At 41.0% G+C, this 27,481-nt stretch overlaps 2 protein-coding genes and 1 non-coding gene across 3 annotated transcripts; all 3 read left to right on the forward strand.

Annotated features, from left to right (window-relative positions):
- The first annotated feature begins 9,507 nt into the window (after positions 1 to 9,507).
- LOC119738072 (monocarboxylate transporter 3-like) lies at positions 9,508 to 17,520 on the forward strand. Its single transcript, XM_038212799.1, has 5 exons — positions 9,508 to 9,540; positions 13,593 to 13,853; positions 14,311 to 14,454; positions 15,640 to 16,533; positions 16,925 to 17,520. Exons 2-5 carry the CDS (start codon positions 13,613 to 13,615, stop codon positions 17,044 to 17,046), a joined length of 1,401 nt encoding a protein of 466 aa, XP_038068727.1. The 5' UTR covers positions 9,508 to 9,540; positions 13,593 to 13,612; the 3' UTR covers positions 17,047 to 17,520.
- On the forward strand, positions 12,220 to 12,293 carry Trnat-ggu. The gene has a single exon. It is a non-coding gene; the product is annotated as a tRNA-Thr (tRNA).
- A 260-nt stretch (positions 17,521 to 17,780) lies between the features above and the next one.
- LOC119738073 lies at positions 17,781 to 20,722 on the forward strand. Its single transcript, XM_038212800.1, has 3 exons — positions 17,781 to 18,767; positions 19,484 to 19,668; positions 19,823 to 20,722. Exons 1-3 carry the CDS (start codon positions 18,728 to 18,730, stop codon positions 19,904 to 19,906), a joined length of 309 nt encoding a protein of 102 aa, XP_038068728.1. The 5' UTR covers positions 17,781 to 18,727; the 3' UTR covers positions 19,907 to 20,722.
- The last annotated feature ends 6,759 nt before the right edge of the window (positions 20,723 to 27,481 follow it).

The following is a 27,481-nucleotide window of genomic DNA, read 5'->3' on the forward strand; positions in this document are numbered from 1 at the left end:
CACCCCCAAACCCGGTTATCACGCAGTGAAGACCGGATCCTCACACTGTTATTCCCATTAATAAATACCTTTTTAACGAAATAAACAGTTAAAATGCTCCAATTTTGTGACTTTCTTTCGGCGATATTTCCAGACTTTTTAGTGTTCATGTTCATGGGCCATATTTTAACTTATGCGTGGTACCCTGTCTCTTCGATAAGCGTACTTATATACACCAACAGCCGGGCCCAGGCTGTGCTGGACATTGCTGGACAACGTCTTCATTGCGTATGCGTACGACGTCCAGGGTTTAAACTTCTGCTGCCGTAGTGAAACAAAATATTTACAACAATGTTTTCATATTTTTACCTGATGGGGGAAGCTGAAATTTCGTCTACACACTCCTCGTGTTCAGAATTACAAAGATGCTTGGTTTAGGAAAGGTAAATATGTCGTTGGGCGAAGTGTTTAAAGAAAATAAATCGTAGATCTACGCTTTCGTCGTAAACATCCTCAGTATATCAGATACTGCACTGCTTTATGTACATGTACGATGTCCAGTCGTTTTAAAACTTCCGTGTACGCGCGCGCACACCCATAGCAACTGTGTTGCGTACGCGCGCGTCAGTGTCACGCGAAGGTGGTTGAGCGCATGTGCAGTGCTGTATTGTTACCAGCTACCGTATGACCTTCCATGGGGCTGGATCAATGCTGGTTCAGGGGCCATTTTTTTCGCTTGTTCTTTGAAGCCGGTCATTATCACCGTTAATGCCCGGCCACGTGATCGAGTTTCGACCAATCAGAAACCATCAACTCTCCAAGGTATTTATTAATACAAATTATGGGGGTTGTGACATCCACGTTTCCTGCAAGGCGTTCGCTTTTCCTGCTCGGTTGTCATCGCCTCAAACAGACTGTGCTGTATTTTCAATGCCATTTGTACTTCCAATTTTAGTGTGATGAATTTTATGTGAGGCTGTTATCCCCATTTATAACATAATTTGTCAGATTTGAACAGTGTATTATTTTGTGCAATAACGTGACCGACTTAGAAAGGCAGCCATTATGCAAGATGAGTCAAGGACGGATCCAGAACACAATTTTTGGGGGGGGGGGGGCAAAAGAAAATTGGTTCCCCAAAAAGTGGGTCCAAAAAATTACGGCAAGGGGTTGGGGGCCCACTTAAGGGCCAGGAAAAATATTTTTGATTCTAGATGCTGTGTGGTGCGATCTGAGACAATTTCTGACAACTTTAACCAATTTTTTTGAGGAAAAGAGAGTGCCTGCCTTTAATGCGACGTCACTTACAAAAACAAACAATTGGGTTCGTTTTTTTTGGGGGGGGGGGGGGGGGAGGGGGGCATGGCCCCGTTGCCCCCTCCCCTCCCGGATTCGCCCTTGAGATGAGAAGAGATTAGGTTTTGTCTTTGGTCGAGTCTGATGATGTTGTGCAAATGAAATATGACATTTTTTTTAATACAGGGTGTGTAAGTATACCAAACTGACTCACTGAAATGACTTTGCGACATTATATTGGTATATTGTAACTTTACTGCATGTAACCGCTTTATATCAAATACCTAGTATACACATGTTATGGATGTTAAACCCATTTGACTATTAAGCCAAGATCTACTGTAAAATTAGATATTTTGATTATTTATTATTTGTGATACATGTAGCAATTATCATAATACAAATACAAAGTATTTTCCTCAAATTTTTCTAGAATTGTAATGTATATACTCCATATTGCATCATTATCATTGATATAAGCTACTTGCAGTCAGTAGTATGTTAATTCTGTGATATTGCTATTAAGTCATATTTATATCCGTACTCATTCTCATTCTTTTATATTTCTCATTGTTCTAAAGGAAACTCATAGGCTATGCATGGTGGGCATACATATATCGCAAACTAAAGGCATTGAAACATTCAGCGGTAATATTAGTTGTATCTGTATCTGTATCCGTATCATAATAGTCGGCAAAGCATCCCAGAAGAAACATCAGGCCAACTATAGAGAGAAGACAATGAGAAGAAATGACAGTTTTAGAGGTGGGAGGAAAAGCCCAGAAGAATATTCTGGGGGAAAACCCACGGAATCAGGCAGGGACTGAAAACCCAATCCACATGTTGGCCCAGGCAGGATTTGAACCCAGGTCACAGCGGTGGAAGGCAAGGAAAGTACCGCTACGCCAACCTGACTGCCCTAGTTTATTTTATCGTCTAAAATATAACTGCAAAATGAAGCTGAACTTGGGCAAATAAAAAGAACCAAATCAAACTACAAAAAGACACATCTGCAATACATTCTTACCTGATTATCAGCAACTGCTAATAATGGAAACATTAACATTATAAGGAAAATATTGAAAGAAATTAAACACTTTGTATTTTGTGTTAAAATATCCACGCATCTAAATTGTATGAAAATAATATTGAGTTTCTTTTTTCATTTTATTTGGTGCACATTTTCCAGTATTTGTGTGGACGCTACACAATTTTATCATGAAATTGGGTGTAAAATTATGTTGAACATATGCAAGTAACACATGGATACGGACTCCAAGCAAGAAATGTTGGTTAAAATCGTTCAGATATAACGTGTGCTTATTTTACAGTACCGGTAACTCAATTACTGTTAATACCGGATAATAATGTGAATAACATGTACCGTTGTAACGGCACTGCAACTTGAGTTGCCTTCAGATCAGTGGAATGCTTTAATGTATAAATAAATGAAACTATATGCATAAATGTCAATTGCTTGCACCTGTCCCTTCTGATTTTGGTTCAACAAAGCATATTAACACAGTTATACTTTGAATTTCATATTGGGCCGCACTTTGACATTCAGGGAGATATGCGTGCATTTTCTTCTATTCTAACTGCTTAATTAGTAGTTTTTGTAAATAGACCACGGCGAATGCCATGGTCTATATGAACATATTCGCTGATTAATTAGGCCACGGATCCTAGACACCGGGATAAACGACTGTTCCGAGCTCTAAAATGCACTCAGTGTATTTGCCTTAATTGGTTAGACGCGTGATAACGGGCATTAATATCCGTTGGCGCGTAATCGCAACATCTAAAACGGAAATATTCATAAAACTGTAAGTAAACCTACTTATTTAAGGTACAATTGTTCCAAATTATTTAAAAAAATAAAAACTTCAGGATATAACAGATGGTATTGTGCAGTTTTTGTCGTCATAGATGAAGTATTTGCCCCAGTACAGGCCGTTATCACGCGACTAACCAGGAGTTGGGCTGAGTCGTTAATCCGTGATTAGGCAAGACCCCGCCTCTTGACCTCCTAGATTTTGACTGATCAGCAAGCGCTTTCTATATCGGGTCTTCGGTCAATCACCCGTTGCCCGCCATAGACAATGGATACAAAAATATGTGTCAGCCGCTCTGTATCCAACCTCGTCCCCAGCTTACTTTATTTCCAACCTGGTTTCCAATAGTAAACCCTGGATAGTAAACTTTCTTCCTGTATCCTGATTCGATATCGCAATTGGCTTATCGTGTACTTGGTGGTGTTATTCACAACGTGCAGTACGTGTTTTCACGATCATTCGTCCACGCCTTCTCAAAAACATTCCTTTCCAGTTCCAATTTGTTCATATTAATATGAAATGTGATACTGCATGTTGTCTCGATAAGATCGTAACAGTTTCATTAAATAAATCGTGTTTTCGTAACTCACGCTGTGCTCGCGCTGCGACGAATTGACACTTTTTTACCCCAGACACCGCATACAAAAACGAACGATAATGTAACGCACATGCAGGCACCAGACTATTCCTCATTTGCATACGTGTTCAAAAATCTTGCACTACCAGGGTGAGAGAGCAGGTAGTGATAGGCGCGTACTGCTCGACACCCTGGGGTCGAGGTTGCTCTGTATCATGTTACCCGATATCGCGCCCGGCGGCTGTTGTATTACAATACAGCATTGTTGTATGTCAAATTCGAATTGACCAATCAAACCATGTAGTCCTGATTTAGGAATGAAATGACGTCACGGTTTAGTAAGGTCGACTCCGATTGGTTGGGGCCCGACTTGCATATCGATTTGTCTAGACTTATCAGACGTTATACAGGAGTCTTGCTTATGAAGATCAGTTAGTGATCATAGTCATAAGTACAGTGGACGGGGAGGATATCCTACCCCCAACCCCCCCCCCCCCGCCCCTCCCAATCTCCATACAAGGAGTTGTTTACCAGAAGGCCTTACCATTGTATAGCTAGAGGGGTGTTTTCTTGAACAAAATAGTTGGAAATGTATAATTTTTGACTTACTCTTGTGGACCGATTTTTAAAAAAAAAATTTAAACAGAAAAGGTATTTAGGTAGGCATATGTCCTTGATAGGTATTACATTCTGTTTAAGACTGGTTGGAGTCTAGATGCTGATAATTACAATATACCCATCAGAATCCAGACTCCAACCGGTCTTAAACAGAGTGTTTAATATAGGTTTTCCCCACCAATTTCCTAAAATTTTCATTGAGTTCTGAAAATCGGTCATTCATTTTCGTCTGAATTTGAGAATCGCTCTGAATACGTGGTTCGTTTTCGCTACCAGAGCATTATTTGATTCAATTTTAGTTCAATCAATCAAGTGATCGAGCAGCACTTTTCGTTTATGTTCATTCCGATTCGTTTACAAGAATTCTTTTTCGTTTTTTAGATGGCGATTTCAAACATTCACCATTCTATTTCACTTTTAGTTTAATGCATCGGCACCATAGGGATTTCTTTTTCATTAACCACCAATCAAATTAGCTGCAGTACCTGAAATCAATTTAGAAAAGGTGATGTGCTTGCGTATAAATGAATGCACAGGTAACGTAATTGGCCGTCTGTTTCTCAAAACCGAATGTACCGTCAATGAAAACGATTGAACTTTCGTTGAATTGTAATGGGCTTAAAGACGTGCATTCAAATTCAGACAAAAACAAATGACCAATTTTCAGAAGTGAATGAACATTTCAGGAAATTAGCCAGGAAAACCTATACCTCCCAATGGCACATTGATTATTCCTTAATAATTATGTACACTGTTTGTAGAGTGTGGCTACGACCGGCGATAATTAACATGGCTGGCCAGCTGCAGCGGCTGAAGCCGGCCGCAGGCTGTATTTTAATTTTCCAAGTACATGTACTTGTATCTCATTAGAATGCAGTAAAGCCACAATTGCAAGTGTATTTCACCAATTCACAGTGCTCCTGTCAAAAGGAATTTCCAAACAGCCAGAAACGTGGAAGTCGTGCATAACACAAAGCTATAAGGCAAAATGGCTCATTTGAAATATTGCAAACGCTGAATAGGCCTACTGGTCTCTATTCGAAAGTATTGAAGGCTGTCTTCCCGCGGTTTAGCCCAGGTGGCGCGCTTGCGGAATCCTTTAATAGGAACACTAACGTGCAAACATTCTAGAATTTGCAATATTTTTTGGTAAATTGATTCAAAAAAAATACCCCTGAAAAAAGGCCTTTGTATAAAGTTGTTGCATATCAATTGATGGAAACCGATAAATCGCCTGACGTGAAAGAGAAATCAAATTGTGCCAAAATTAAACTCTCACTTCCGAACGTCTATAGGTGCAGACTCAACGTCGTCTCCAGGGTGTCGATCATGCAGTACGCGCCCACCACTGCCTGCTCTCTCACCCTGGATCAGGTGCATCTTCAAAACGGAAAGTTAAATAGGAGACCAAGATGGGTTTTTTTAAGGGTTTTTCTTAATCGAAAAAAAACCCCGACAAAGTGATAGATATAAAGCTGATGTCATTTCCTGAGTCCAAGTGGCAGCCATTTAGAAAAAAAAACAGGCGGCCATCTTGAAAAATAGCCCGGTCGGGCGGCATTTTGGTGGGAAAAGGGGCCTCCTTCTTCCTTTTTTTCTCAAAAAAGCAGCATGCTAAACATGTTTAAAAAAAAAAAAAATATTTAGCCTACCCAGTGTAAAATGCCCAAGTGCGGGCCGCGCGAGGGTTCCGGAAACTTGCCGCGTGACCTTTTTACTTTCAGGTTCTCAGGGTCGGACGGTCTGTAGTATTATCGGGTCGGTGGTCCGGGAGTAGCTTCGGGTCGGTCCTAAATCGGGGCAAATACCATAATATGCTCGATCCGGGTCAAGAGATACCGGCGCTTTCAAAGTTTGGGGTAATAAAAGTTTTGTCCCCGGGTATTATCGATCGGAGCCTTGTCAGTGATGCATTTTGAGTTCAATCACGTACATGTATACGCGCGTCTTTGAACCCAACATTGACAATGCTTCGGTACTGCAGAATGCATGGCCCATGCACCGTGACGGAGTTGTAAAAACGTTCACTCGATCAAGCGCACATGTTACTATCTCTGCTGATCAGAGTACATGTACTTGCGTACATGGCGGCGTCCATGCAGAAATATTTAGGTTTGGTAAAACTGGCCGTGATGTGCGAGCTGATATCTGTGCAATCTCAAAGATCGGATCGATGGCGCTTGGCTAAATTTGTGGACGAGGACGACCGCGTCCTGGCTGCGCTGTAGACGCTTTCTCACAAGTCGCCCATTGTTTTATGTTGAATAAAACTCAAGTTGTGAAACCTGCCCATCCGGTTGCTAATGGAGGTAAGGCAATGTTTATGTGCTTTGTTGATACCCCGTTTCATTAAAATCAAACGATTGAAACAAATATACTGAACAATGGAATTTATGTATTCTTCAAAACCGATTTTTTTTTCTTATATATCTTACATGTGTTCTGATAAACGGAATGCATGTTCCAAAAGGGATCAATGCATTTTAATAAATCGTACGTGCATCTTTACAAATCCAATGCATTTTTAAAACGGAACGTATTTCGAAACATATAACGTGTATTTTTACCGGCCGAATGCACTTCCCCAAACTGAATGAGATTCTATAAACCGAACATATTTACGATTCGAATGCAATTCCCAATTCGAACAGAAAATCCCGAACTAAAATAGTGTCTAATTCCTGAAATGACATCACTTAAACAGCGCCCTCAGTTGTCCGGGAAAGCATGGAAAATGTTTTAAATGATTGTTTAAAAAGTGCACCTTTTAATAAAACTAACCCAATAAAGGCGGTCATTGTTTCCATACATTTTAACCCTCCGGCGCAGAATCTAGCCCTTTTGGGGACCCAATTTGGTTAATTACCTTAATTAAAAAAAAAAATTTCAAACCAATTCTGGTGATCTTCCATCTAATCCTAGCAAGAGACACCCTCTACGGATATATGCAGTCACCTTTAGTGTGTGACCCCGGGTCAGGCATATCTGAGCATGACAACCTGGGCTAAGGACCGGCGCAATTTCTGCCCATCCGGGGACCCACCATATGCACGCGCACAAAACAACTCCGACGCAATTTCTGCCCACCCGGGGACCCACCATATACACGTGCACAAACAAGGTCACTTGCGAGTAGACAGTGCACGGCTTGACCACAGACTATGTATACAAATACACCTCCTTAGTCTACAGACATGGCAAGATTGTGTTCATGTGGATACAGTGTTGTGTAGCCTCAAACCGTGGCGCTAAATATTTGGGTCCCCGTGGGACCCCTTACTGTAAGTGTGTTACTAAATGGGCTTTCTGCGTCGGAGGGTTAAGAGGAGTAGAAAGTTGCCCAAAATGTGTTAAAAAGAGAAATTCATTTCATGGATCCTTTAACGATCGATAATGAGTAGATGCGAGACAGCTGCATGGGTGACATACAAATTAATAACCGTCAATAACTTCAGGTTGCCTCAGTGACTATCGATTTGAGAACAAAATTTACTCTGGTCAAAGTCTATACTATACGTCATGTGTGCTGTTACACAAGTGGGTTCACCCAGTCCCGGTTCAGTTGGTAACCCACCACTGTGACACAAGCTAAATATAAAAGCTAGTCACAATTTCACCTTTTGTGAAATCTAGTGTATTGTGAATGCTGCGATTGAATGAACGAGAAAACGGACGTACTGCCTGCCGACCTCGACCGCGTTGTCAAGCTCACAAAAAGGTCATTCATTTTGTTTAAAAATTGGCTTTAATCCCAACTCAAAGGTATGTATTTATATAATATACAACTTCGTGTACTTGACTGGTACGACAGGGTCATCTTTTTGAAATGGTTAAATAATGTCTTCTTTCTTCCTCCCCCCCAACAACCACTCCGCACGACTTTTCATAAACCTAAGACTTTTCCATGGAGCCTATATCAGACCTGCATGACCCCGTGCGCATATTACTCTGACGTTATGATGACGTCATCAGGTATCAAATTGCAATCGATTTTTGTTCAAAGTATTACATTTGTTCCCCTTTATAACTTCTCATGAACAGACTGAACTATAACGTTCATACTTTGCGATCCGATAGACCATACCTTGATGAACATTTTTGATTACCGGATTCAAAGTCGTTTGACCTTTCCTTCCGGGGTTACCGGAAGGTCAAAGTCAGATGAATTAAAAATATATAAAATGAGCCTCAAATCAAAACAAACCAAGATTTCTTCCAAACGGTTGCCGTGGTGATCATAAAACCTGGTACGAACTTGGACCTCGGTTCGAAGATGTTATAATTTTTTTCCGACGTCACCATGACGTCATCAAGTATCAAATTATAAGCGATGACGTCATCAAGTATCAAATTATAAGCGATGACGTCATCAAGTATCTAATTATAAGCGATTTAAAGTCAATAAGGGAATACTTACTTTGAATCATAAATGAATGGAGTACCGTTGTTGAAGATCAGTTAGTCAACTTTCTTTCCTGTATCCTGATTCGATACCGCAATTGGCTAGTAATGGATTTGTATCGTGTACTTGGTGTTGTTATTCACAACGTGCAGTACGTGTTTTCGCGATCATTCGTCCATGCCTTCTCGAAAATACTCATTTCCTATCCAATTTGTTCATATTAATGTTGTCTCGATAAGATCGTAACAGTTTGATTAAATAAATCGTGTTTTCGTAACTCACGCCACGCTCGCGCTGCGACGAATTGACCCTGTTTTACCCCAGACACCGCATACACAAACAAACACTAACGTAACGCACATGCAGGCACCAGACTATTCCCCATTTGCATACGTGTTCAAAAATCTTGCACATGCAAATGATCCAATACCAGGCTGAGAGAGCAGGTAGTGGTGGGCGCGTACTGCTCGCCACCCTGGGGACGAGGTTGGGGTGATATTTTACGCCAAGTGTACGTTCGTTTAGTATTTCCTACTGTAATTGGGTTAATGGCTTTGCCCCAATTACCTTTTATGTACATTTTATGCAAATCTAGGTGTGGTCTTCTTTTGTTAACACATATGTGTGGTATATGGCGAGGACATTTCTAGGGTTGTAATTTGCATTCAATGCTGGCGTGCTGAAGTATTCACACACTTTTGATTCTGTTGGGCGGTGTTTAAGAGAAAAGTATATACTATAGTCTGCTTCTCAAGAGGCTGCAATAGCCAGCGTATTTACACCTGTACCCCCTTGACGGTGTTCCTGGTCTTTAATAGAAGCCAGTATATACTGTAAGTTTTGTGTAAATATTTGTTTCATTAGTTTAATTAATGTAATTATTTCATTTCAAACACCAGTGAGTGCATCAAGTTGGTGGTATTGTATAGCTCCTGCATAATTTGAATGTGGCAACATGTTAAATCTGCTTTTTGAGACACGCCCCTTGGGGAGGATAGACGTCATTTGTATGGTCCAGTTACCAGTTGATTTACTTAAAGCTTAGCCTGAAAAGGCTAGGATAGGTGTTTATTATTGTAGTTAATATTTTCAGCTTTTTGCCATAGCATAATGAGGAATATCCCCCACCTTCGACTGTTCATGTTACAAACGTGATGTTAAAGCGCAAATTATTGGCTTTCCAATGAGACCAAATTTATTTCTTTATCGTAATTAAGATACGCTGCAGGAGCGTCAACAGTGTCCTGCCGAATTTCCCCAGACCATTTTTTTGAGTAACCGACGCCTAAAGTCGGATATACTAGAAAAATAATGTCAAAAAAATTTACATTGTTCGTTTTTGAATGTTTGAGTACACAAGGTATCCATGATTCATACTATGCATTTTTGGTGGAAAAAAAAAACCCAAAAAGTGGATAAAAAGGGGGGGGGGGCAAGGGGGGCACTTGCCCCCCCCCCCCCCCCAGAAAAGCAAAAAAAAAAAAAAGCGCGAAGACAAAGTGGTGTAAATTTAATGAGGGGGGGGGGGGCAAAATGTCCCTGCCCCCCTCTAAAACTGATAAATCGAGAATGTGCTGAGAAATACAAGCATTTTTTGGCAAAACATTTTTTTGCCCCCCCTCTAGAAAAAATCCTGGCGACGCCCGTGTCTGGGGGGCATTCCTCATTTTGCCTTAGTAGGTCACAAACGTATATGCCTAATGAAATGTATCGTACCCCAAAAGATGCAATTTTTTTTCATAAGAAACCAAACGGTCATACTTGAAACTAAAGGTTACATTTCGTGATCTGTTTTCTTTTCTGCCAAAACTATGCACATTTTTACTGGGCAGCGTCTATAGTTGTCTGCCCTATCACTCTGCGTTTGTAACTCAACAAACGCGAATATCTCTAGCGTTTGTTTATGGTGTAAATCGAAGACACGCACTTGCAACATCATCGTTGATCGATTAGAAACGTGTACAAAACCAATGAGAGCTGTTTCGAAAAAGTTATAAACAACGGAAAAGGGAAGAGGAACATACAACAATCCTCGGTTTACACCATAAACAAACGGGTGTGTGTTTTGTGTGTGTGTATTTTCTATTAAGAGAGAAATTTGCCATTTTGTGAACGAAATGGGCATCAATTTCCACAGTGAATAAAGGAGGTGCGGAAGTCATGAGGACAATCAGTCTGAGCTAATTAAGAGCTGACCAGGAACCTTGACCGTTTGCATTTATTCTGTTACTTTTATGATATTATATATATATTTTGTAACTTTATGTCATTTTATTTCGAAAATTACTCTAACCCTATTCCTAAGTATTTTGTGGAACATCGGTACTGGGGAACATAGGCAGGCCCGTCGCCAAGGGAGGGGGGGGGGGTGTTGGGGCCGGGCCTCCATGGCCTCCAACGGCAAAAACCACACACGTGTATTTTTGTATTTGTATGGCAGTGGGCCCCTTACTTGGTAGTATCCCCCCCCCCCCCCCCGACGCTCAGGGCTGGCGACGGGCCTTAACATAGGTATTGGGGAGCATCGGGTAGACCCCCCACCCACCCACCTACAAAATTGAATGACTATTCCCTATAATCTATCATATTGCAAAGTATAAACTCAATTGATCATTTACTTCAATAGCTACAAGTTAAAGAAATTGGTCCTGAAATTGGTTCTGAAAAGAACCAGAGGTATAAACTCGACGTTCCGGTCAGTATGCTCTGACCGTCTTCAGGAGAGTGCCTATAAACTCTAAGAATGTAAACACTGAAGAAGCAAGGCGAAATCGATGAAGTGTGAAGCTCCTGTGTGGTTCATGTTAAAATTAATAATAACAACCGTACCCTCTCCCAGTGATCCCCGTTTGCTATTCACCAGATATGTATCGTGATTTTGGGAATCCTGATTTCTGGCTAGCTGTATATGCAGGACCGGATTAAGTGTTTCGTAGGCCCTAGGCACAGGTGTTCCGTAGGCCCTACTCCCCCCTAGCTATTGGCCCGCTTAAGGGAAAAAATATATGGTAGACGCTCTGTGGTGTGATCTGAGGCAAGTTTTGGCTGATAAAGTTCTAGCAAAAGATCCTCAGTTAAACATCATTTTAGAGTTTGGAGTCATTGAATCAGCTGTTCTGACCTACAGACTGAAAATACAGGCCACAATCATTTGTTCAGGGACGAAAATAGCTAGGGGGAATGATCATGTCCCCCCCCCCGGCCACCACCGATCGAAGCCCATTGTTGGCACCGTGCGTCAATTGGTTGGCACCGTGCGTCAGGTGTGGTGAAATCAAAAATTCTGAGAGAGACCCTAGAAGTTTATAAAAAAAACTTTTCTGTGCGCGTGTATGGGTGTGGTCTGGGTAGGCCTCTCTGCGGCATTTTCGTAGGCCCGCGAATTTTTCGTAGGCCCTAGGTACAGTGCCTATTAGGTAATCCGGGCCTGGCTGTATGGCATACTGGTTTATGGCTTCTGACTAGTGCCACAAGAACACAGATATTGACTGATTGGGGACCCGCCAACATAGGGCTGGATAGCTCAGTTGGTAAAAGCACCAGAATGGTAATCCGGAGGTCGCAGGTTCAAACCCTGCTCCAGTCAATTTCTGTGTTCAACTTTTAAAGTGTTCCGATAAAGAAAATACAAATACAATTTTCTGCTCAGGCATATTGTAAGGACGTAATTTCTTTGCACAGGAGATCTATACCGGCGGTCAAGGGCGGGAAAGTTGCATCCGTGAGAGATAGGTAGCCTACTTTAGACAGGCCCCAATCTCCCTCCCCTTCGCAAAATCACTAATGACTAATGACAATCATCATATCCTCCATACTTCAGATCGCCTTGCCCGCGCCATCCCCAACGGCCCCACATTGGCTTACAGGCGTCCTCGAAATCTACGGGACTTGATTGTTCGAGCTGAAGTCCCTTCTTTAGATGCATCCCCTCCCACCCAGCATGGTACTTTCAAGTGCAGTTCCAGATGTGTTGTCGGCCAGATTCATATCCAGGAGTCTGACTCCTTTTCTGGCCACTCTTCTGTCACTACCCACAGAACCATTGGTAACATCACTTGTAACACCTCTAATGTCATATATCTCATATCTTGCAGGGTCTGTGGAGTGCAGTATGTAGGTGAGACTAAGAATACGCTCAAGAAGCGTTTCTATGCCCACCGGTCAACGGTCAACACCAAGAAACTAGACACCCCTGTTGGTCATCACTTCAACCTGCCTAACCACTCCATTTCTGATATGATTTTGCAGGGCATTGAATCTCTTGGCCATCGCAAGGACTCAGTTCGCCTCAGCAGAGAGAAAGTGTGGATGAATCGTCTTCGAACTATTCAACCACATGGTCTCAACATCCAACTTGGAAATGATTAATCCTTTTCTTCCTCCATTGTCTTCTATTACAGATAATCCATCTGGTCTTCCTTGTTTGTGTTTACCCATCTTCCCCCATCTTTCATCCCTCTCCACCTCAATACTGTTCCCCCCCCCCCACATCGTCCATTCACTCTCACACTCTTTTGTCCGTTCCCACTCCCTGTGACCTTTGATCCCTCCCTTTCTGGTCCCTCCCCTGTTTACACAAGACCCCTTGTGGTTTGCCATCTCCCTTTGTTTCTTTGTTCTCTCATTCACCCTCCCCTGCATCTTTCCACACCTTTCCCACCTAATCCTCCTTTTGTGTTTCTTCTTTCATCCCTGCATGTTTGTGTGCACCCCCTTGTTAATGTATGTACATGTACCTCTGTCATTTCTGTTTTAGCCTCTGAAGAAGAACTTGCTAAGTTCGCAACGTCAGGCCACATTAATTTTAAGATTTATATATTTCAGGTCCATCCAGTCAGTAAGCAGTTTGCAGCAGTTTTACTTTTTTCATTTTTTTTCATGTTAGACAGATTTCGACAGTTCTGTATGTCAAGCTGCATCAAGTCCATTTCTATGGCTTCACGTGGTAGTCAGCACGTTCATCAGCACGACCACGACAAGTGGGGATGGGTCATGGTGGCGGTCGTGTTCCTCAGTATGGTTGTCATCATGGGTAACCTCAGTGCCCTGGGCGTCCTGCTCATGCCCATGACCAGCGACCTCGACAGCGAGTTGTGGCTCATCGGCTGGATTGCAGTCTGGTCCAACGTTATGAAGAACTGTACCGGTATGTTTTATTACTTAATGAATGCTAATTTTTGTTTCATTTCGTTGTTGTTGGTGTTGTAACTTATGTGTGCGGATACACCATTATTTAGGGACCGCGTACGGGATACGTACGCGTACGGGATACGAATGTGGCTCAGATATACTATAGCTGGTCAAATTATCATTTTTTTTGTTGATTATTACATCTGGCACCATGTAGGCAATGTCTAAAAGTAGTTTATGAAATTGGCTTTCCAGTCATTTTTGGTGCTACATATTTTTTTTTTTTTTAAATATGAAAGACATTTTGTTCGGGTTTGGGTTCCGCTTTTTGACTCACCCTGTAGCTGCTTTTCCTCCCACTGCATTTAGGCCTTCCAAGTATAGCTCGCTAATCGACATACCCACACTCTTTATATATTAATTCATGTTCACCACACCAACCGTGAATAAATGTGTGCTCTTTGCCCTCACAGGGCCAGTTGTTGGCGCCCTCTCTCGTCTGTTTGGCAGCCGTCCCGTGATGATATTTGGTGGAATTCTTCTTGGCCTGGGATTTATCCTGACCTCGATATCACATAACATTTTCGCAACGACCTTTTTCATAGTTGGACTCACAGGTAAAGAGTTATGGGCATTCAGTCGAGTGTACTTTATGTGGTGCACATTTAATATCTTAAAGCGTTAATTTATTTTTGCTATCCTATATTAAGGGAATAAATGTGTGCTTTGGGGGTTTTAATCACTCTGTTTAAGACTGCTTGTAGTCTGGGTGCTGAAATTTAAACACAACCACCGTTTTTAAGTTCTGTCCACGGATCACAAAAAAAGGTGTGCGTTCTTTCAGCAAAACGAAAACAGTTCACACACATCCCTATGTGATTCGTTTTCGTTTTGCTGAAAGAACACTTACCTTCTTATGATCCATGGACAGAACTTTAAAACAGTGGTTGTGTTTAAAACCGTAACTTGAAAACTATGAGTGATTTAAATAATTCTTGTACAAAAAGAAAGCTGATGAATTGGGCTTTATGATATCTTAGATTCTGAAAGTGCTACATGCAGAACTTCACTAATACAATAGTCCCTACATTTGGGTTTCGCTTTGTTTGACTCGCCCTGTATAACCGTACACAAAAATTGGACAAAAGTGTACATTTTAACTATGGTCATTCACCTTTCAATAACGAGTTCACGCTAAACTGTCGCGACAAGCTGGCCGTCTCAATGTATTATCTTGTGTTCGTTCGTTCGTGCGTGTGGTAACAGTTTTCCAGGTTGACAGAGAAATCTTCTTAGCGAGAACTCTCCTCTTAACAGGATAACCACGAGAAGTAGCTGTCATGATCCCAATTTTCTGTAACGGTGCAACAAAAAAATGACAATGAAAACACTTTGCTCTAAATCATAAACAGTTTCCTATGATGCCCGACACTGCCGTTCACAAATTCCTTTTAGCTCTCAGATTGATATCAAAATAGGATCTCCCTATTATAAGAAATGTAATTCCACCTCTCCGCAGGAAAGAATCGGGCTTTCCTATTTGTATTTGTATTCAGGACTGCACTGCAAAACAACCAAAATCCCGGCCAAATCTCGCTTCCCCCTCCCTTTCTCCCTCCCTCGGCCCGGTCAGTGCTGCCTCTCATCGCGAGGTCTGTGCTCCAGCTGCAGGTAACAATATTGCCCGGGGAGTTGGGGGGGGGGCGGAGAGGGGATATGCTTATTATCACGTGTCCCAACCATTTTGGCTGAGATTGCAGTTGTATTTCTAAACTTCTCATTTTCTGATATTCATTTCGCAGGTCTAGGGTCTGCGTTCCTATTCATCAACAGTTTTGTCGTGTTGGCCCCATACTTCAAGGAGAGATATCCGTTAGCCATTGGCCTATCGATGATGGGCACTCCCATTGGTGTGATAGTCTATGCCCCTGTCACTCAGATTCTCCTGGACACCTACGGCTGGAGAGGAACTATGCTATTGCTGGGTGGTATCTCGTTCCATCTTGTGGCGTTTGGTATGTTAGTGCGACGGGATCCGTCTTCGTCTCCGTCGGATACTGAACAATACCAAAAGGTTGCAAATAGTGACCGTGAGGGCGAAAGTAGCCAGGAGGAAGGATCTTATCCAGCCGGGGACGAAACCAGCACCTCAGAGAAGAGACATCATCCGAGCCCGGATCTTCACAAAAGTTCGGCAAGAAAGTATTTCCGACACTTCATCAGGACAATTGACTTCCGAGTGCTAGCTGACGTGCGGTTCATCCTCCTGGCTTTTGGCAGGTTTGCAGTCACTTTTGTCTACAATGCTTTCGTGATGTACATGGTGTCGCACGGTCAGTTAAGTGGCCTGAACCACACACAGGCATCGTTTCTGCCCACAGCTTTTGGGGTGGGCAACGTCATCGGCAGGTTGGTGGCGCCCTTCCTGCAGCAGGTTGGCGCCAAACTGTCCGTGACATTCTGGGCGTGTCTCGGCGCAGCCCTCATGAGTGTATCATTTCTGGCAGACGCTCTCACAGGAGCGTTTCTCTGGCAGTTGGCCGTTTCGGGTCTTATTGGTGTCGGTTACGGGACGGTGGTCCAAGCGGTTGACGTCATGATGCGGTTCTTAGCGACCGATGACCGGTTGGTTAGTGTACTGGGCTGGCTGGGATTGTTCAAAGGCGTCGCTGGCATGCTCGGTGCATTGATAGCAGGTTTGCTGTATTTTGTATTGCAATAGTTTTGAATCCTACATACCAATACCACGCTTCTCGGCTCATGTCGCGTATTTCAAAAGGGGACAAAATATTGAAAAGCATGTTCCGGTTGTAGTCTCTAAAAACCCGACTTTCGTTAATGCCGCTAGTTTAAATAGTTGTGAATTACATTGAAATCTTGATAAGTCAGACCTCAAGGAAACAGGTTCAAAATTTTGACCTAAGCAAAGTTTTGAGTTAAGCAGGGTTGTATATCATTGTTAAACTACTAAAGGGAATGGGTTCTTTGTTTGACTTAAACAGTTGGTTAAAGTTATCAGAGTTTGAATTATCGAGATTTCACTGTATATTTTATTTGAAGTGACTATAACTTCTTTTCCTTTTATAGGTTTGATTTTTAAGTGGACGGGGAGTTTTACCATCACTTTCTACATGTACAGCGGAATGATGTTGCTGTCCATTCCATTGTTTATCATCGAGGCCGTGTACGGTAAAAGTCTGGTACAATAGACATGAAGGTACAGATTGTCAACGTAAAACCACGCCACCAGCGGTGATAGAGGACACTTATGGTCGTGCGCCTGCGATGAACTTCGGTGTAATAGTGATTGTTTCCAATTTAGGCAGTGGCGTAAATCGGGTAGTTGGAGGAGGGGGGGGGGGGGAGGGGGGGGGCAATGGGGATGATCAAAGTGCACTTGATTAACAAATCGGGCACTCTCAACAAATATGGGGGGGGGGGGGGTAAACGCTGGTGAAAACGGGCACTTGAATAGAAAAGGGCAGTCTTTACAGCCCCCAGCTTTTTGAAATGTCTCCCGTGCTTTCTCACTCTTAATTTTTTTGTTGGTTACTTTCGTTATTTTTGTGTATATATTCTTTTCCTAATCACTATAATTGTGTTTTTATCCAATTTAAATATTATTTATAATTGTATATTTATCCAATTCAAATATCATTAATTTGTATTTAATATTAACTTGTATTTAAGTGTGCGTTTATGAGAAGACCATGCAAAATCCTGAAAAATCGACAAGGTGGGGGGTCAGCGAATTAAGTTCAAATCTTGGCCATTTGATCCCCACCTGAGACGATACCACTCGGTGGAGTAGCTCGATAAATAATCACACGGTGGCCGAGTACGGGGCACCAACAATTTTGAGCAAAAAGGGTGACTTCCGGGGAGTAAATTTGTGTTGTATCTGGTGTAAAGTTATAGCCTCGTTTATACCCTTAATTAAACTAAATCGTTTACTGTCGACCTACATATCAAAAGAAAGGGTTTAATCTCCTCTAAACGATGAAATATAAATCTTTGATATGCAAGCATTCACTGCGGAGATATAGGCGTAAGAAAAACACGTATCAGCTCTATTACGAAATGAAGTCCTTTACGCGGTAAACCATAACTTAATTAATGCAGGGCTGAGAGTCAACAAACTTGGAGGAAATATAGTTCAGATATCCGACTACAATAATAAAAAAAAAAAAAACTGTCAGCTCTTCTTGTTTTTGTTTGCTCACGGTCAACAAAGTTGAAAAATTCCTAATTTTCAAGACCAAACCTACATAGCCCCCTAGACAGTTCCGAGTGCAATTGGTTGCCCTTAATTGACATTTTGCAGGAATTGTTGTAAGAGCGTAACAAAATGTACATTTTGCAGACTTCACCTATTGGGTGGGTGGGTGAGTGGGCTACCTTTGGTGGTGCGCACTGATCCGGTAGGAGGGGAACGTCCTGTTGCCGCCCACCCAGTTAGCGCGCGGTATCGAAAGAGGGCGCCCTCGCATTACATTACCGTCAAAATGGCAGCCATGGACATGCCGTCTGTGCGGCTGCAATGTGATTTTAGTAATTTTGAGTATAGCAAAGCCATCGAATGTGGTGTAAATCCCTCTTATCTGCGCGAACTAAATACAGTGCAACTTAATCGATGCACAAAAGACATACGGAGCCATTTGCAGAAGTGGAAAGTCGCTGCATATGATGTGAATGTCGAGTGGAAACTGATCCTCCTGCGATGTGGTTTGTTCGACGTCGATGCATACACTGATAAGACAATACGTCCAGTGCATAGATACAAGTTAGGGTTGAGTTGGACATCATCAAGGAAATGTTGTCATCCACTCCATAAAGGGAAAGGCAAACCATTCCGTGGTGTGAATAAAGCAACTAGCCGTGAGATCATAGATGTTTGATCTATGGGGTACCCTGATCACTGTTGGAACAGGTAAGAAGACAGAAATCAAACAAAAATACATTTCTGAAATGAATTAATCATGGTAAAGGTCCATTTCTGATCAACTGACTTTGTTCCTGGGTAGGTTATATCAATTAAATCCCTTATCATGCAGTTGACTTGGGACCAGTGAAATTTATTATTGTGTGAAAAATTAATACTGGTTGTCACAGCTCTGGACCACACACATGGTTTTAGGCAGTGGACACACATGGTGGATATTTAGCCGGAGCTGGATTCTGAATTTATTTTTTTTTATATAAAGAAAGTTGGAACTGCACTGAACATGCGCAGTTTGGGGAATAAAACATATATATTTTTTTTGCACTTACATTGTTTTTTTTTTACTTTTATTCACGAGATGTGACTCATCAGACCATTTACAACTTAAAGAACAATTTCAGATTTGTTTCGGTTCCCCTTTTATACAAATCCTCCAGAGCCAGCCACATCAGAAAAAGAATTAAATACATTTAAGTGCAATTAAATACAGGCAATTTAAAATAATAAAAGAAGATTTCTTATTTTTTATTTATTTATTTATTTTTTTTGGGGGGGGAATTTATGACATGGGTTTTGTTCAAGGCATCTATTGCTCAATATTGTTGGCTACATACGCCCCGCTTTATATCTTTTACTTTAAAAAAATATTAAGCCTGCTTCGGCCTTAACACTTTGTTAATTCTCACTGTTCATATGACTTTCAGGTATCTGTAGAGGTTGTCTATCAAAGCACAAACAAGCAGTTACGCACCAGACAGCGGAACAATTACCTAGCGATGTGCGCTGTAAGGAACAAGAAGAGCAGCAGTGTACAATCAGAGATTTCACATCGCCGGCTGGTGTACAAGCTCTCCAACCCACCGACACAGCGTGCACTTCAGTTCATGAGGTAATGAGAGTGAACTAAGAATGGACCTTGACATATTGCATCTCATTTATCACAGATGAATTGTAAGTACTCTTCTTTGAGTACATCAATTTGTATTTCAACCCTATATGTAGCATGCATCTCACTGTTTTTATTTTCTTATGATTATTTCTAGCATACATCTGAGTCCTCATCAACTGATGGAGATATTACACAGGATGTAGGTGCACTTGACTCTTCTTGGGCTCCAACCCCCTGACCAAAGAATGTGGAGCTGCAATCCCTGAACACTTTCCTTACTCAGGGGGGAATGTCTGCTGTTGATGGGCAGCTTCTTCTGTCATTAGAATAAGCATCTGATAGCACCATCCATTATTAAAGAAGGAAGGCAAAGGAAGCCTTTGGTTTAGTTCTTCATTGTTTAGCACCACGTCAAGAAGATGGGCTCATGAAGATTACAATCGGTGAAACAACTGCTGAATCATCACAAAGTGGTCACAATTTTGATAGTAGTGCCCATTTTCATTTTTTTTTATTGCATCCTTTTTTACCAACATTTTTGCATTAGTGGTTCCATGTTCTCTTTCTTTACGTATTTTGTGTTTAAACAAAGGGTTATCATGGTTTGTTATTGGAAGACAGTGACTGTTCTTGTTTTTTAATGTTAATTTAAGAAGGAAAATAATTTCTTGATTTATATTCAATTGTTTTTTCGAGTTTGATCGTTAGGTTGTTCCATGTGTCATTCTATTTTGATACTGTGTTGGTTCAGTTTTCTTCTTTCAACTTCCTTTTAAGTTTAAAGTTCAATTTAGTTTTGTACAGTTGACTCTCGTTATAGCAAGGTCGGTGAGACTGCCCAAACTACCTCTTTAAACAGAAAAGTTGCTTTAAAAGGACAGCGAAACAAAGAGACACAAAGAGAACTAGAGATTCGAGACCTCAGAATGTGCTCTATATAAGCAGCAGTAGGACATCTTTGTAAAAGTGTTCTTTATAACAAAAGTCGACTGTAGTACTACCATTTTACTTATTTGGTGGGGTGGATAACAGGTTTAAGGTTTGGATAAAAGTTAATTTGAATCCTTTTTGATTATTGGTTTTTTGAAAGGTTTTCTTCAAATTTTGGTTGGTAAAATAAATCATTCTTTTTTGGTCTTTCTAAAAATTTGTGTGTCATTGTTTCTATTTATTCAAATTCCTCTCTACTTGTTCCTACCCGATCTAGGTGTATCTCATTTTTGACAACGAGTACCCCAACATTTAGCGTTTTTCTCATTCAATTTATTATTTTCCAAGTTTATTAATTTTCCGGGTTACATTAACATGCCAAAAAATAACAGAATTGTCATCCAAGCCTCATCATTCCCACATTTGGTGCGCGATATGTGGCAGGGTGTACCCCCCCCACCCCCATTGTGTATTCATTGTGTTCTGGTAATCTCAGGAATTCTTTAGATGATTATTGGGGGATACTTCTGTTAACAAAAAGACAAGTGTGTGTTGAGTATAGGAACATTTGTGGGGACTCCCTCTGCCACAAATCGGGCAGGGTATACATTCCATCCTGGACTCTGAAAGGTTGCGGCCATATTGATTTAAAGTGAACCCCCCTACCCTAAAAATGGGATAAATTAAGGAATTATATCACCCCTTATGGCGTCTCCGGTATTAAAATATGTTTTAATTTTTTTGATCATGAAAAAAATATACACGTTTGCCAATTTTCATAACATTCAAGCAAAAAAGAAAAAAATTATGTGAAAAATACACTTTTTGACCAAAAGGTGCAAAAAAAGCCCTATGTTAAAGATTTTTAAAATATTTTTGACGTCATTATTTACAAATTGGAAATATAAAACTTGGTAGCAAATTTCATGAAAATTGGTTGTCGACTTTTGAAATACAGAAAAGGGGGGCACTGTATGCCCTCCCCCGTCCCTTTATTAGCGAAAAATAGGGGTAAAACAGACTCCTGCCATTTTATACTAAAAACTGCTGACAATGTTTTTATTCTTGATACTTAAGGACCATGATAAGAACTCTCTTTCACCTGAGTGTCATTGTTCAAAGACCTGCACTAATGACGCTACGGCGACTTAAAGATCGCTATTTCTATGACTCAACTTTGGGGGTACCCTTAGTGCCGTTGCCTCCTAAGAGCAATTTTGTTCTAAATTTTGAGTACCTGGTTTTAGGTCAGGATACAACCTCAGGACCCTGCAAATTTCATTTCTCTGCTGCTTTCCCCTGTTGAGCAGCAAGCGTTTAAACTTTTGTACCCCCAAATCATAAAAATCACCATTTTTCACTAATAAAAACACATTTTTGGCTCTTTTTCTGCTACGGAGGTCAGATTGGCCAAATATTTTGTACAACCTCAAGGCTACCTATGACCCACCTACCCCCCAAATTTTAACCAAATCCGCCGACCCCCACCTTGTCACGGTCTGCATGGTCCTCTCGTGGACATACTCTTAATACTAATTGACGGCATGGCAATAAATACTAATTGACGGCATGGCAATAAAAACCTATCGATCTATCTACATTACCAACGAGTAGTACGTGTGTTCACGTTCGAGTTCAGACAAATGAGGGCGTTCTGTAGACCCCAAGCCACGAGTTTGGTTGCCGTTGTTCCATGCATGTTCTGGAGTCGAAGTAAACAATAATTACCTCGCTGTTTGCTCATGCCTTTGTCATTAACTAAAACTCATTATAACACCTCACTCGCAGATTCTGTGTCTTGAATGGCCGAGAGCGAGTCACATTATACTTTCTGTTTTTGCTATCTTTCTGTGCACGGCCAAAAGTACTATACCCGTAGCAACCAAAGTACTATTTCCACGGATCGGCATTTATGTGCAAATGCATGCTGGTGTGCGCGTTGCACGTTGCACGCAGCGCGTTTTGTTCCAAAGAGAGCGCGCCACAGAGTTGGGTTCAAACATTTCGTGAAGGGGTAGTTCGGAAGAGAGAAATACATTTTCCACTAATTTGTATTGAAATTGAAGTTTATTTCAACTGTGTTTAGATTTAAATAATTAAAAATATTATAACCAAGCAGAATCTGTTGGTGAAGTGTTATAAAACAAATATTGAATGCTTTATCTCGTGGTGAAGTAAAACTAGCCTCCCTCGGTGATCCGTGGAGCATTCTATTTTCCCTCGGCTTCGCCTCGGGAAAATAGAATGTCCATGGATCACCTCGGGAGGCTAGTTTTACTACACCACTCGAAGCATTCAATATTTGTATACTGTACAGTGCAATGCCATGCACTGGTACCTGCAGTATTTGTACAGTGACGCCCATCGGTATTTTGTGCACCAATGTATAACATTTGAATTACAGATATTTTCCTCGCACACAGAGTACAATCAGGTAAAAAAAGCTCCATAGGTTCCTCGTTATTTATTATAATATTCTCAATCTCATTGTGTATACATGTTTAAGGTTATCAAGAAAGGTATACAAATGCAGGCCGATAGGCGTATGTCATTCCCCACGGCGGGGATCTCTTTGATAAAGTTAATATAAATTGATGAAACAAATCTGCACGCATCACATACAGCGTAATTAATCGTAAACCCCAATCGTTGAACTTAACAATAATCACTGAACTGGCTAGATTTCTTTCTCAGTTTTTTTCGTCTCTTCCGTTATGTCTTTGAAACGAGTCTTTTCACGATTCATTTTTTTTATCAAAGGAAGACTGTTTCTTTAAAGTACCCAAGTCCCAATGCATTGTAGTTCTAATGGCATCCTTGAACCTGCCTTTCTGATCCCTGTCTTTGTATTGCGTTTTCTGTTTAATGCAATATGAAAGCTGTTTCGTGCCCATGGCACATCCAAACCAAGCCATTGCCTCTTTTATTTTCAACTCAATAGCAGTTCCTGCTCTCTTTCATTGCTTGCACTCGCTGCCATCAATCCATGACTGGATGAATGCGACCTCGATTCGGCAAAATGACAAAACTAATCATCAAAATACTCAGGTTCGCGGTGTTTAAGGGAATGTACATCATTTGCTTTTGCTGCATTTTTTCAGGAATTAATGGATTAAAGGATTAATATGTTTAATACAGCAAATATTGTTAAACCGACTTGTATACACTTTTTCACGTAAGATGAAACAGAGCAATTTGTAGACTTTGGGGAATTGTAAGGTCAGAGAATCTGTCTAGCAGGCTTGTACCCCTTCACAGGTGTGTGATCAATTGCAAAGAAAATGCGGAATAACTAAATTTATAAAATTAGGAGCAGTTTTTGAGAGAAAAAAAGTTTTCTCCAACGCTGTTTGGCCGGCCAGCGTTGGAAAAAAAAAATGTCTTGAAAATGTCACCACACCAGGAGCTACGATTTTACAGGATGCTTTAGACTGAGACTCTCATCCCCTAACGATGAGTAGGTATTTCGTGAATAATAATTTCGGTTTTGATGTTTGCAAATGTTGTAGTTTCCCTTTAATTTTAACAATGAAACATGCAAAACGTCCTACGGACTACGCAATACTTCATGAAGATTCGGGGAAGTTGTTTTTATGGCAATGAAGGGAGTTTGGTCTAAATGGAGACCGTATTTTAAGCGCCATCGATCTGTATACGCCATCTCGTCTTACCCAAACAACATTCCTTTATGTCTACGCACAAGATATAAACTCGCAATAACTACAAATATTATGATCCTGAAATAAAAAACGGAAGAAGAAATTGTGTAGGTCAAAGACCTTGAGGCTATACTGCATGCCATTACCCATGATTTCTATCGGAGTCAATGTCAGGCACTCGTAGGTTGAAAACTACACATCAAAAGACCGGCTAAGGGAGGCACCTGCGTGCGGGACGTCAAGGTATCGGCGGGTGGCCCGGAGCGCTGCACGCCCGGGGATCGGATGCCACTGTGCCGCGCAAGTGCACTCGTGTCACGTCCAAAACCTCGTCACTGTTCGGTATTACAGTTTTCCGGCCGTATAGAGGTAAACTACCTCTCTGGTTGTGTGCAGTCATTGTGTCTCTTCGGTTTATCGTTGTTTACTTTGACAGTTAATTGAACCTGCAATATTTTGTTTGTCGGTTGGACTCAAGGTCATTCGCCAGTATGACGTACATCGATTTTTCTTGTTTCCTAATTCGTATACTTTCTTTTGTCTTGGGTCGAAGCTGTGCCAAAATACACCGCCCGCGTGCGTTCTTAAAGTGTTTTACCGAAATTCAAGACAAATTTTTTTTTTTTTTTAATGCAGCTTTAGGAACATCTGCTTGCGATTTCCAGATTTTTTTTTCAGGCACAGTTGGAAATCAATGCGAACTTGAACTCTCTCGCATACAAAAAAACCCACATATTAAACCTCGGAGGCTAAATGTTACATTCAAATGCATGTACTCTAGCTTGTTCATCAAAGCCTTGTGTATTAAAAGACAACAAAATTCACTTAACCAATCTCTAAAAAGAAAACGGTTAATCCCGGTCACAGAGCACACAAAATGATATTCGATATTGAGTCAGAACGGCTATTCGCTGGGAAGTTTTTCATGCATCTGGTCTTCACAATGGGCCGGTTTTAGCCCATTCATTAGCATTAGGGGGTAATCCTATACGATAGCACGGCCCGGATCACAGGTGGCAGTCAGTCAGTGAGTCAGTCAGCAAGTCAGTCAGTGTGTTAGGCACAAAGGGGATGGCTGGCACTTTGGGACCAGCAAGGAAGTCGAATTCATATTGTTAAATAAAAAAATCAGAGTTGTAATGACTCGAGTCCATGACTCGACTTGAGTCCGACTCGAGTCACAATTTTTGGTGACTTGACTCGACTCGAGTCCCTTAGGGCAAATGACTCGACTCGACTCGAGTCACTGCGAGCAAATGACTCGACTCGACTCAAGTCCCTCATCAGAATGACTCGACCCGACTCGAGGAAGGCTAATGAGACTCGAGTCCCAAAAAGTAAAAGCAAAACTTTGCGAAAAATATTTACAATGACTTACGCCGGTGCCGGTTTTTGTTTACGTCACGTTAGAATTTTCGCGAATATTGTATACATATACATATGTGGTTTGATCAGTGTCCCCATTAGCTGAATGACGATCAGCTGGCACCCCCTTTTTATTTTCACTAAGAGTCAAATTTGGTGTCGCCACATGTAATAGCCCGAATGTAATATTTAAAAAGCCAAAAAATGACTTCGCTTTTGTGTTTTTTTATTGTATAGTGCTCAAATATTTGTGACTCAAATTGACTCGAGCTAAATACTTGACTCGACACGACTCGACTCGACCTTCTTGACCTAATGACTCGACTCGACTCGAGTCACTTCTTTAAAATGACTCGACTCGACTCGAGTCACAAAAATCAGTGACTCGTTACAACTCTGAAAGACATCAACTTAAAACAAGTGCGAGTGCACAATAGGCTGTGACTGTCTCGCATGAAAGTCTTGCATGAAATCGGGTGCGTACCTATGGTCGCCAATACCTATGTGGCTCAATACCGATGTTCCCCGAAATCCTTACCCTGTAACCCTAAACCTAACCCTAACCTTAATCCTAAGGATTTCGGGGAACATCGGTATTGGAGAACATAGATATTGGGGAACATCGGGTAGACCCCCTTGAAATCTATCAAAATGATCCCTGCCAGAGCTTAAACATGCGACGCCGATGTCACATATGGAACACCATTCCTTAGATTTATACCTGGATTATAGCGATTTGTGACAAATACCACGTGACTATAACATTACTGCGCATATTTTGCCTCCATTTACAAACTTTTCATAAACATCTTTCGTAATTGTTACAAACAATTTTTGTTAAGTATTTAATTTTGTTTTGTTAGCTTATTTTTAATTAAAGTTTGGTAGTTTTATGGGAAAGTGATACGTATATACATGTAATCTCTTGCCAGAGCTTAAAAAAAGTATTTCTAAAAGATTATGTATTTGTTTACAATCATCTTTTTGGATGCGTGCGTGTTCATCTAATAATTAACACTGTACAATTTCATTTTCTTTTTATCTCTCTGAATTTGAGTGAGTGTAATTAAAATAATCGAACTTGAAGAAGGTTTGCTTTCCTCTGTACAAAAATCAAGGTGGAAAAAGAGCACGATTTATATTCGGTATTTTGCAGTGCGAGCTACAATAAGATACAGCGGCAGATAATATTTGTTCGCCGACCGTTGACCCCAGTATTTTGTGCATGCACTTCCGCGCACGTATACGCATCGACCAAATCCATAATTCTGACGAAATTCTTCAAAATAATAATCATCTCCAGTAATATTCGGTTAGCTTCGCGGCCAAACAGATCGCAAAATATTGATTGAAAGTTAAACCCTTGAATCGGGAGACTTCCGGCGTTAAGATTTTGCATAGATGAACGGCCAAAGAGAAAGAAGTGATCTGTTCATAATTATTACTATAAATAAAGCTCTTGTGTTTAACAAATAATATGCGCAGGTTTTGCAGCTGTGTATTATTCTTTCGTTGAATGCAAAATTAAGCGAAAGAAACGAAAAGGAAAAAAAAAGTCGGCATTCCTTTTGATGTATGATCACTGCCAGAGAATTTCGTTGAGTTTTTTTATTAGTTTCTTTGGATTACAGCCATTTCAATTAGCGATAGTGCTTCATTGTACTTCGATGCAGCCGTACATACTACACAAAGCTCAGCCAACCATTTGCGATCATTTTGCTTGAAAGGTTTTGCCTTTGTGTGGAAGAGCATTTTACTTATGCTCGAAAATGGACTGTGATGGTTTTCACGACGAGTTGTCTTGAAATAAGCGCTGATGTTTTTGCGAAGCTGAATCCATAACGCATATTATAGTGTGT

This window comes from Patiria miniata, unplaced genomic scaffold, assembly GCF_015706575.1.
Source record: "Patiria miniata isolate m_02_andy unplaced genomic scaffold, ASM1570657v1 HiC_scaffold_3, whole genome shotgun sequence".
NCBI classification, from domain to species: Eukaryota; Metazoa; Echinodermata; class Asteroidea; order Valvatida; family Asterinidae; genus Patiria; species Patiria miniata.